Below are 12,087 nucleotides of genomic sequence, written 5' to 3' on the forward strand. Positions count from 1 at the left end.
TGACTTCAACTTTTCTATTGTCAACTGCCCTTATTTCTGTAGCAATATAACATTTCCACCTGCACAAAAAGCCCATGTCTTCCAAGTGATTCAATACGCAGGAACATTCAGTTTTTTAAAAGAGGCATTGTATTGCACAGTTAATGATATCAAGAATCCCATTTAAAGGCAACATTTTGCAAAGTCTATGTTCGATACAATTACCTTAATTGTTTGCATATACAACCTATCGTTCATTTGAATTATTTTCACACTGAACTGACTAGAAATTTTCTGTTTACCCTATCCGGACAAAGAGCACCCGGCCGTTGTGAGAGGTCAACAGGGGATGCTTACTCCTACATGAGACCTGATCCCACTTCTGATGTCTTGGAGGCCCGCGTTTGCTCTAGTCGATCACAATTGGTTATGTTTTATTGGCCTTCGTGTGCGATTATTGTTTGTTAAAATCACATTTCATGCGAAAGTTTCGTTAGCAATATATACTCGTACATATACATCGACATATTACCAGTAATCAAACTATAGAAAACTTGTTTATATCATCAAAGCGGTCTCTGATATACAGATATATATGTTTATGTGGATGTAAGCTGTGTTATGTGGATTAAGTAATAAATATACTAGTAAATCTGAATCCTTTTTAGCTCACTTGGGCCGAAGATTCAAGTCTTAAAAAAAGGGGGGGGGGGTGTCCATTACTTCTAATGCTTCACACCATTGACTTTTCATACCAACAAATCAATTTAACATATTTACCTGGGGGTCTGCGTTTTCCACGGGGGGGGGGGGGGGGGGGGGAAGGGGGCTATTTGTTTTTTTGTTTTAATATATAAATTTAATAACCTTGCAAATTTCGAAGGGGGTCCTGGCCCTCCCCCCGACCCCCCTCTACATCCGCGCATGTTGGATATGATTTTTATCCAAAGAGTTGTGTGTTTTATATCCCTGAGCCTTGCTTCTCCTTAGAAAAGGGTGTGTCCCTTCATTTGAGTAACTATTCCTCTGTTGAACCCACTTTTATATTTGAACTTTTCAATGCTTAACTGATTTATGCTTCTAGGTTTTACATAGCTAGTTGCTCAGGTGAGCGATTTGGCCCCTAGGCCTCTTGTTCCCCGAAACATGACTGAAATAGTGCTGAATCGGCTTAAAGAATAGTAATCAATCAATAGAAACGTGTTTTTACACTTGATGGTAGAAAAAGTGTTTTAAAAAACTCACGTTTTTTAGCTTCAACAATAGTTTTACAATGAAAACAAAATTTATTTTCTCTAGAGGTGACAGGATTGCAGAATATACCCTTTTCAAAAAACAACAGAAGCGCACTTATTCTTGATTTATTTCTTATTGCAATTAAGTTCTTTCTTAACTTTAAGAAAATAAATACTGTAAAGTTGAAGTCATAAATATGGATCAACAACTAGTTTTTTAACATCATAGTTGAATAAATATTAAATGAAAACTTACCACACCTGGTGTTGTTAATATGCTAAGTTCTGCAAAGGATTTCTTTTTTAAAACGTTTTAAGCTAAATATCAAACACTTTTTCTTGCGTGTCAAAGTTTACATCCTCTGTGTTGATTTGATGCAACTTTACCAATATCTTTTTAAATAGTCATAAAACATTCATCCCTGCATGCAAGAAATCAAAAAATTATTTTATATATATATACTTTACATTCACTCAATTCAACTCAATAGTTTATTTTCTCAAACTGCACTACAGCATAGAGAAGATACAAACATGAAATATGTACAATACAATTCAATACACCAACTAATGTTATATTGCTACATGGAATTTCCAACCCAAAATAACACAACATTCTTTATCTTGATCCTTGTTACTAATTGTTCCTAATTTTCCTTTTAAGCAATAGACTTTAATCTTATCAATAATCCATTCTAAAAGGTGTTAAATTTGACTTTTGACAATGATTGTAAATTAAGCACTAAGAATAATGGCATGAGTAGTAGTAACTATATTGTAACAAAACAATTGAGACTCGAGTGGTAGTCATAATTGTCCCGATAAATACTGTACTTTAACCTTATCAGTACAATGTACTCTGTTGTAGGTGACAGTTTAAAGTATCACAATGGTTATAAATTCACTACTAAGGATCAGGATAATGACAGGCATGGTGGTAACTGTGCTAGACAATATCATGGAGGCTGGTGGTACAAATACTGTTACACCTCTAACCTGAACGGACAGAACGCCAAGTCTGCCGTGACTGATACTAAAAGCATTGTATGGCAGGGCTGGAAGGGTAATGAAGCCCTAAAAAGAACTGTGATGATGATCAGGCACAAAAACTAAAGAATTTTAAAATGCATAATAAGTCCTGACAAAAATGCATCGGTCGTACAATAAACCTGCAATACACAATGTCTCTTTTGATTCATTACTACCTTATGTAAATCAACAGTTATATAGGTCTACATCATATTCGCACAAAACCTTCCTCTGTCCCTTTGAAACTTTTAAATAGTCGTCTTGAAAAGGCCAAGGAAAGTCCTATTTTTGATACCTCGACACCAGAATATAGACTCGGATCTGTTATGGATATTGCTTATCATAGGCTTTTTAAACCTGCACGTTTTGCGGAAGAAATTGCAGCTAAAACAATCCCTCTTTTCCTTAAACCTCAATATGCCAATAAAGGAATTGACGCGGTTAATATAAGTAATATTCTTAATTACAAAAGGGTCCAGTCTTGTATTCCACTATATTTCAAGTTAAAGACTACACCTTGTATTTCCTACAAATATACATCGACCATTGCTTCCAAACTTTTCAATTACAAAAAACTTTACAAGGCCTGGATACAGAGCATCTGAAATATGATTCTCCATCGTGTTCTTCTTCACCCTATAACTATAGTTCTGCTAGACACGTTACTACAGGTATCGTAAATATATAGTTAATAATGAGGACCTTAGATCATTTTTTTAAAAGGTCCTAAATATGGATTCTGTTGAAAATTACGCCAGACGATTGGCCAGATATGAAAAAGAAGACGTTGACACCTTGTCAGAATGGATTAAATGTATGAGATTCACGTTAAAGTCACGTATCAAAAGAATGAGGGGCAATTTGAAAACAATCTATCCTTCTGTGTTCAAGAAACCGGAAGTGAAAAAAAGAATTAAATAGATTACATGATCATTACATACTGATCCCTGCCGACAAAGCAGGTAACAACAGTGTCCACATTTGTCAGGTTCATTTTATTAATTGTATTCTAGAAGAACTTGAATTTAATTCTACGAGTGGTAATCCTACTTATACTCACACTTCCCTCTATAAGGAAGAAATTCTTCAAAATCATATTTCAGTTTTGGATATTTTTAATATTCCACAGAGCCAAAATGAATTTGAACTACCTATATATGTTGGAATCCGAAACTTCATAAGAATCCTTACAAACAAAGATACATTGCGGGTTCAGTAAATGCTCAACCAAACCTCTTTCGTTACTCCTCACTACGATATTGACAGTAGTGAAGGAAAAACTTCAAGAGTATTGTGCTATGTAACTATAAATTCAATAAGTGGTGTGAAACAGATGTGGATACTAAAAAATTCCAAAGAACTTTTGGACAATTTGAAATCACAAGATTTTACTAAAATCAACAGCTTAAAAACTTACGACACTTCAACTTTATGCACACCATTCCCCTAGATAAATTAAAAAATTGTGATATCATTTACAGCAACTTCTTCAACAAAAATGGGACCGTTCACGGTAGCTCAGTCGGTAGAGCGCTCGCTCCGTGATCGGGAGGTCGTGAGTTCGCATCTCGGCCGCGACCGACCTAGTCGTTAAAATGGGTAGCAACTGTCCCTTCGCCATGCGCTCGGCACTTTGAAGTGAAAGTTGCTGGTCCTTCGGATGAGACCTTAAAAACCGAGGCCCCGTGTCAGCGGCAGGCGTTGGCACGATAAAGATCCCTCACTGCTCAATAGCCCTGAGTGCCGAGTAAAGGTCAAAATTTAAAGCCCTTCACCGGCATACGGTGACGTCTTCATATGAGTGAAAAATTCTCGAGAGGAACGTTAAACAATATTCAATCAATCAATCAACAAAAATGGAACTCGTAAATTTACTAACCTGTTCATTGGTTATTTGCAAAATTATTTTGTTAAAAAAGATTCTGATTGCACACACAAGTACTCTGAAGTTGACATCAAGAAAATGCATGAATTTCTTATTGACAATTTCTATGTAGTTTTTGGAGACCATTTCTTCCAACGATCTGTTGGAATTCCCATGAGAACCAATTGAGCTCCGTTGTTAGCAGACTTATTTTTGTATTCATATGAAGCAGAATTTATGAAAAATCTTACGCGTGAAAGGAGAAAACTCTTGTTGCGGGCTTCAACTCGACCTTCAGATATATTGACGACGTATTGTCAATCAACAATAGTAATTTCCATTCCTACGTCGATACGATATATCCAGGAGAGCTTGAGATAAAAGATACCACAGAGTCTGACACATCTGTTTTATACTTGGATATGTTACTTGAAAAAGACGTTAATGGTAACCTAACAACCAAGTAAAAGTAGTTGACATTTGTTTTCTAGTGAAAAAGTAACTAGAAACAAAACTCTTACACTTAATATGTATGACAAACTTGACGGCTTTAACTTTTCTATCGTCAATGTCCCTTACTTATGCAGCAATATACCTTCATCACCTGCATACGGAGTGTATTTATCTCAGTTGATTTGATACGCAAGAGCATGCTCTACGTATGAACAATTTCTAAAACGAGGTAAATTATTGACAAGCAAGTTGATGAAACAAGAATATCAGCAGTCTCGTTTAAAGTCATCATTTCGTAAGTTCTATGGTCGACTCAATGACCTTGTCAGCAAATACAATTTATCATTGAATCAAATGCTGACTGACGCTTTTCATACCAATTGTTAGTCCATGATTTATACATTGAATTGACGGCGGATTTGTATGTCACTTCATGATCATGACAATGAGCACACGGCTGATCCCAGATGTTTCGGAGGTCCGTGTTTGCTCTGCTCCTATTTTATTGTTTTATGGACCTTGATATTAAATACTGTTCGTTATCTCCATATCCTTCTTCATCCAATTAAAAAGTGTACTCCTGTAAAAATAGATAGCATGAAGAATTATAATGTTATTTACTAATATTGTTTTTTCTTTCTTGATTGTATTGGACAGTTATTTCTCTTGAGATATTTGTAACATTCCTATTTCTTATGAAAGGAGTTTCAAAAGGCCTTCGATGTTTCATTTGGGCAGTAAAACAAATGTGAACGGTGAACGAACGGTGACCGAACGGTGAACGAACGCAGAGCGAACGGTAGGTGAACGATGTGCGAACGCTGAACGCAACTTGGTGAACGATGTGTGAACGGTGAACGGTGAGTGAACGCAAAACGCGAACGGAGCGCGAACGCGAGCGCAAAGTGAACGGTGAACGAACGGTGAACGCAAGATGAACGATTTATTCGGAATGCCTCCGATCTTTTCCTTGCATTGAGATTATTCTATCATTCTAATTTCAGGTGCTTAAATATAAATAAACAAATAAATAAATAAATAATATAAACATTTTTGTTCTGTACATATATGTACCTATGTTTTAAATCGATATTTTTATAACACGATTTTATTTGCCGTAAAACATGTGTATTTGTTTCTGAACGCGTACGCGTGTAGATTAAATATAGAATTAATCTATTTATATAGTAAATATGCTTATTCTTTTCACTAATAAAATAATGTGGACTTCTGAAGATAAAACTACTACTTAAAGAATGAATTAATTACATTTTACGCGGTTGAAACATCCATACATGTATTTCTGTGCCAAAGCGATTCTGAGTAAAATAACGGATTTTTTTTTTAAATTCACAATTATTTGTTGACATTGACTGTTGTCGTACTGCATAAAAACTCTCGTTTTATTTAAATTCTAATGCAAAATATTCTATATCTATGTGCCTTTTATATTCTTTTATGACGATTATTTGAGCTAACTTCTTCATGTATCTGTAGACATTTCCAGGCCGTGATTATACTCGGTCAAGATGTTGGAAATAGGCATTCAAATTATTTTAATAGATTAAATTTTCAAAACTAAATAAGTAATTTGCTGTCATAGTTTTTATTGAAAAGAGAAATGTACGAGAGAGAGAGAGAGAGAGAGAGATAAACCCCTCGAGTCTCAGATATCTGTTGCATTCAATTAAAATTCTTATTATTTTTCCTAAATATTCCAAGCAGTAAAGGTAACCTTTTTTTTAGATAAACAAATCCATTTGACAGTAATCATTAGCTTTTATTTTCCATCATTAAGATCTCATAGCTCACAGGAAGTCCGTGCTGTGTTTGTCCTGTCAATCAAAATAATTCGACACAGTGGAGGTGTGGAAATCCCGTTTCACCGAACATGCCGCAGGCAAAGAGTCACTTAGTATTCTAAGAAGTTTTAATATTTTTCCCTATCATTTCTAGATCTTATTTTTGCATTCCTGCAGAAAGAAAGAAATAATTGGAATATATACTTGGAAAGATTAAGTTTTAAATTGAATTTGAAACATATTCCCTGCCAATTTAAAATACTACTGTCGGCACAATTTTATTCTATAATACTAAAGTATCCGTCTAGGGGGTGTTCTTTACAAGTATTTATTCAACAACAATATATACAAACACAGTAGATTCTGGCCCGGGTCGACTTCCCGCTCCGCTGCTGTCCCAGACACGTCCGGTCTGCTCGGCATCCAGGTGTAGAAGAAAGAGTGCGACTATCCCGCCATCTGACGTAATACAGACAGTAAGTCGTACCACGGGACAGTCGCACAGATACTACACTCCCCCCTGTTTTCTTTGAAAGGCTGGAGTCTACCACAGGAAAAAGGGTCTGGAACCATCTCCATCGCTGGGGCTCTGTAAACACTCTCCCGGGCTAACTGCCCAAGAATAACAAGTGCCGGAGCAAGCTCCAGACAAAACCACCTCAAGAATTTACACAAATCCTAATCACAATTTTTCCTCGTGGTATGTCCGGGATAATTCCCAGTCAACCTCCTACAACTCCTGTTTAACATTCACCGAGTGGGCCAAGGTCACCAGGCCCACTAACAACTCAGAAACTGACACCACTTACACCATCAGGCTCTGGAGGGCAAACTAGCCCTCCGGCGTCGCCCACGCCTCCGCCTAGGTCTGTACAAGCGAGAAGTACTTTTCTCCTCTGGTGTCGAATCATCAGACGACCAGGGACTACCTGAATCATACGGGGATGTCCCCATTTCTGCAACATGGTCCATGGTGACCTCTACCTTTGGGGTTAGACTCCTGCCCATACAAGTCGGCAATCCCCAAGAAACATGACCATAGGCCGCCTCATCTAAAGAAGGTTGGGCTGGTCCTGGGGATAGTGGTTCGACACCGATATCCTCTATGGCAGAATCCAAGAGGGACTCTTCAAACATCTCTACTACCGGGTCTGGTATACCCAGTGTACTTCCAGGATGGGTAAGAGGCGCCACAACACCAAAATCCCTCACTGAACGGGGAACAGACATACACCTGTCTGCCTCAACTAGTGGGCCTCCTGTCAAGTTAACTCCCTCTGGAATATCACCAGACCTCCTTGACTTCACCTTTATGGCCTCATCTCCCAGAGTAAGGGTCCCTTGCCCCAAGTCGAGTTGGGCTTTCTGGGCACGGAGAAAATCCATGCCCAGCAACATAGAATCCTGTATTTGGGCAACATGAAGTTCCATTCCATGCTCTTGCTGACCAATACACAGAGTAACAGGCCCCACTATAAATCCTTCCAACTCGGTGTTTTCTCCAGCCTGTCTCATATTCACATATTCCAAGATTGGGGGCTTAGGCCCCAGCTGATCATACATCTTGGTCGACAACAAACTGACCTCAGCCCCTGTGTCCACTACTGCTGTAACCTCCATGCCTTGCACACACAGACCAACCATAAAACCTTTAGATCCGCATGACCGCTCAGTGGGTATAGAGGGCTCCTTCAATCCCACTGCCACAGGTGACCTGGGATTACCCATCCCTAGGCCTGCAGGTGACATCAGATCAACACCACATGGGTCCATCCTTCCTAGGTCTTGAGGTTTATCTCCAACCCTGGCTGGTCCAAACGGCTCCAGAGTGGAGTGGGGAGTCCCCACTTCCTCTTCCATGGTGACGACTTCCTCCTCAGCCAAGCAAAGCTCCGGTGATGGTGGCATCCCAAATTGATCTTTCGGCCTGCGGCGCTTGTGCCGGCGCCGCACACAGGAGCGGGGAACACTGATCCCCAACTCCTTAGAATCCAACCTAGGGAACGTCTCCACAGGAAGTCCTCCCATACTGGTCCCGCCCCTTTGCCTGTCAGTAGGCACTGTCTTCCCTGAAGCTCGTGTGGGGCAACCTCTAAGAAAGTGCCCCACCTCTCCACACCTGAAACATACAGCAGGCTTCCGGTCCCGCTCCGTCCATCTGGGTGACGGGGTACCACTCCTCTGATGTTGCTGAAGGGGGGCAGCTTCCCTCTGCCTTATCAGCTCCTCTAGTTTTTCTATCCTGCTCCGGAGGGCTACGAGCTCCTCCACAGCAGCAACATTTACTCTCCCGGGATCAGTCTGCTTCATGTCATGAGCAAAACCCAGCTTTCACTTCCCTTGATGGCTTAGGCCTGTGACGCCGGGAGTGCTGATAGTATTGCATGCGCTCCACGACTTCCTCCACTGTCCGGGGATGCCTATCAAGTGTGTAAAGACCAGCATCTCTGTCCTCAGCTCCATAGCATAGCCGAGGTATAGCGTGGGTGTGCACATCAGGCACACTGTGGAAGGCTCGAGTCGCCAAGGTCAGGACTCTGTCGGCCCACTGATGAAGTGACTCCCCAGGGTTCTGGCAGGCAGACTGGAAGTTAAGTTGATGAGCGAGATCGGGGGCAGAGGAGCCAAAACGCTTCTCAAATCTCTGCAAGATCTCACCAAGGCGGAGCTGGCTACTGGTTTCTAACAGCAGGGTATAATACTCGCTTGCTGCCCCTTCAAGGGAAAAAAAGAACTGGTCATGCTGCTCCTCCTCAATCCACAGCTGACTACGAGACAACCTCACAAACTTGTGCAAAAATGCCTTCCAGCTGGTCTTACTATCATACCTAAGGTCCTTGTACCTGGGCTTACTCCAAGCAGCTGCCCTACTGGTGTTCTGTGTAGGTCTATTAAAGCTGCTATCCTTGTGGGCCGGGACAGGCTGACTAGCATAGTGTCCCAGCTTGGCTGTATCATGCACATGTGCTATCCTCTCCCCCTCCCTTCCAAAATGGCAGGTTGGGATATCGAGATAGACAGGACTACAAGTCGATGACATGGGTACCCTATGATGCTGTGATGCATTGGGCATAGTCATACCTAGGTGTGAGGTCTGAACATCCTCACCTCTGTACCATGGGGATTGGGTGTGATCAGGCAGTGGGGGTTGGGCATGTCCACCCCCAGTATTTACCAAGTCTCGGGCAGAGGTAGTGTGTGGCATTGAGCTCCGGGGTTGCAAGTCATCCCCAGGAAGAGAGGACACACTAAAGTCCCTGGGTCTAGGCTGGGTTTGTACAGACAAAGGATTCCAGGTGAGCTCTAAAGGGTCAATAGGCCTCAGATCATACACAGAAGTGAGCGGTGCAGGCCTCACAGGCTGTTGATTGGCAAACAGTGTATGTGGCGGAGGGGCGGGGTCAAACGAGTGGGGTATACCCTCACCAAAGCTTGGTCTAACTCCTATGTCCCTCAGGTTAGCTGTGTCTCCCACAAGGACATGTTGGCTGCTAGCTGAGAGCACATGACCTACAGAATACCGATGTTCTAAACCTAAACTCAAGGGAACCTTACTGTATTTATACCCAGGTGGGCTACAACCCAAAGCGCTGCCAGATGAGCCACACCAACACAGGCTACCTAAAGAGGACTCCAGGGAATCACTGGTCATCATCCCTGGTGAGCTACATTGGGGCTGGGCAAACCTTACTTCTCTCCTTGACAAACTTTGTAACACACTACCCTCCCCACAGGGGATGCCCGAATGCAGGCCGGGCGTGGATGTAGAGGGACCCCCCAGGGGCAACCCCCCTCCCATGTGACCTGACATTGACTGAGCAAAAGGTGTGTGACGGGAGGCAATATGCTCACTCCCGTTATAAACATATGGTGAATAACCCCCTCCCCCGGGAAAACCATGCACACTACACGGAATATGGGGGTTAAATCTGTCTGACTGCATGACACTATTGATATCCGGGCGCGTGTCCAGGCCTAAAGCCGACACGGCCTCCTCAACAGACATATCCATAAAAAATGTCACAAATAATCAAGTGAATTCACAGACAATATTTACAAATCAATTCCAAAAGTCGATTCAAGAAAAATACATGAAAAATCAGCATGTGCTCTCTTGTACCTAGCAGCACCAAAAATGGCGGCTAAAACCGATGCCTAAAAATACCTGACAGCAGTACGGGAATCCCGGCCCCACGTTGGGCGCCAGTAAAGTATCCGTCTAGGGGGTGTTCTTTACAAGTATTTATTCAACAACAATATATACAAACACAAACACAGTGGGTTCTGCCCGGGTCGACTTCCCGCTCCGCTGCTGTCCCAGACACGTCCGGTCTGCTCGGCATCCAGGCGTAGAAGAAAGAGTGCGACTATCCCGCCATCTGACGTAATACAGACAGTGAGTCGTACCATGGGACAGTCGCACAGATACTACAATACTATTGTTTAATGACTGTTTGATATTGGTTTTAAGACTGGTTTTCTTGTGTTACAATACGAATTAAATATTACTTAAATATATACTGAAAAAACTTAATAAGAATTTTATTTTGGGAGAAAAGGCACCGGGGGGGGTGTCTTAATTATACTTAATGGCAAACATATATTTAAACATATGTTTAGGTACAATGTACGGTGAAGAAGGAATTTTCTTTCTCTAATAATAGACTATTTTAAACAGTTGATCTTTTCTAAAATTTAAAACCACACCATCAATTTAATTAACTCTAAAGATATTTAATTAACTGAATATTTGAGTACTGTTCCTAATTCTCAAACCTACATTAACGTGTAACTGTAGAAATAATTTTTTTTATGTATTCATGTCCTGTAAAAGACTTGGATTAATTATTACTGTAGAAATAATTTTTTTTATGTATTCTTGTCCTCTAAAAGACTTGGATTAATTATTATACATCAATTTATAATTTGTCCTCTTTAAATTTACAACAAATTGATGCCGTGCGTGAAGCATTTGTGCATTGCCCCTTTTTAAAGTTAATATTTTAGCATCGTTCTACATACATGTAGGTACTTAATGCATTATTTTCCAGGGAAATTTTATGAAATAAGTAACAGCTGAGTTATAATAATAGAAACATTAATATCATAGATAATTTTTGCAATGAAATAATTATTCTTCAAACACGATATCTATGGTATTTAATTTAAAAAAAAATGTAAATCCTTACCATCAAAAAGATAAGTCCTTTCACTTCGGAGTTCCGAATGACAATGAAGACTGAACGAAAAGTGAACGGTGAACGCAAAGTAAACGGAACGAAGAGCGAACGGTGAACGCGAGCACACGGTGAACGGTGAACGCAATACTGTGAACGAAGAACGAAGGGTAAACGCACGCTGAACGAACGGTGAGCGAATGGAAAATTGGGAAAGTAGAACGTTTCAGGGACTGTATGGATTGGGGGCCATAAAACTTAGATGAGTTCACTTTTGATCTCAGTCTCACTTTTCCCACTGTATAATCCTTTGGTAAATGTGAAATTGAGTTCAAAATTGAGCTCGTAAGTTTTATTGCCCGAAGTCCAGATCGATAATTCAAATCTCCACCTGATAAGTTTGAAAAAGGGCAGCAAAAGGGAATCAAAGATTTACATAGGTAAGCCCAAAGAGTTGGATGAAGCGAAATAACAAATAAGGAGAGAAAAGAGGGTATCATATCCGCTCAGTGACAAAACTAGAGAATTTTTTTTAATGTATATAATAT

At 40.5% G+C, this 12,087-nt stretch overlaps 2 protein-coding genes across 4 annotated transcripts in view; one reads left to right on the forward strand and one right to left on the reverse strand.

Moving 5' to 3' along the window:
• Positions 1–2,394, forward strand: part of LOC134259495 (fibrinogen-like protein A) — a 48,173-nt gene extending 45,779 nt beyond the window's left edge. For all 3 annotated transcript variants that reach the window (XM_062742091.1, XM_062742074.1, XM_062742081.1), the window contains exon 5: positions 2,083–2,394. In XM_062742091.1, coding sequence (XP_062598075.1) covers positions 2,083–2,327 — 245 coding nt within the window. In that variant the 3' untranslated portion in view covers positions 2,328–2,394. The remainder of the gene's footprint in view (positions 1–2,082) is intronic.
• The window catches only part of LOC134259457 (afadin-like), an 86,177-nt gene that overhangs the window by 23,269 nt on the left and 50,821 nt on the right, over positions 1–12,087 (reverse strand). The window lies entirely within an intron of this gene.

The sequence above is a fragment of the Saccostrea cucullata genome, unplaced genomic scaffold (genome assembly GCF_032062105.1).
Source record: "Saccostrea cucullata isolate Sc308-1 unplaced genomic scaffold, CSIRO_AGI_Scuc_v1 ctg2459, whole genome shotgun sequence".
Taxonomy (NCBI): Eukaryota; Metazoa; Mollusca; class Bivalvia; order Ostreida; family Ostreidae; genus Saccostrea; species Saccostrea cuccullata.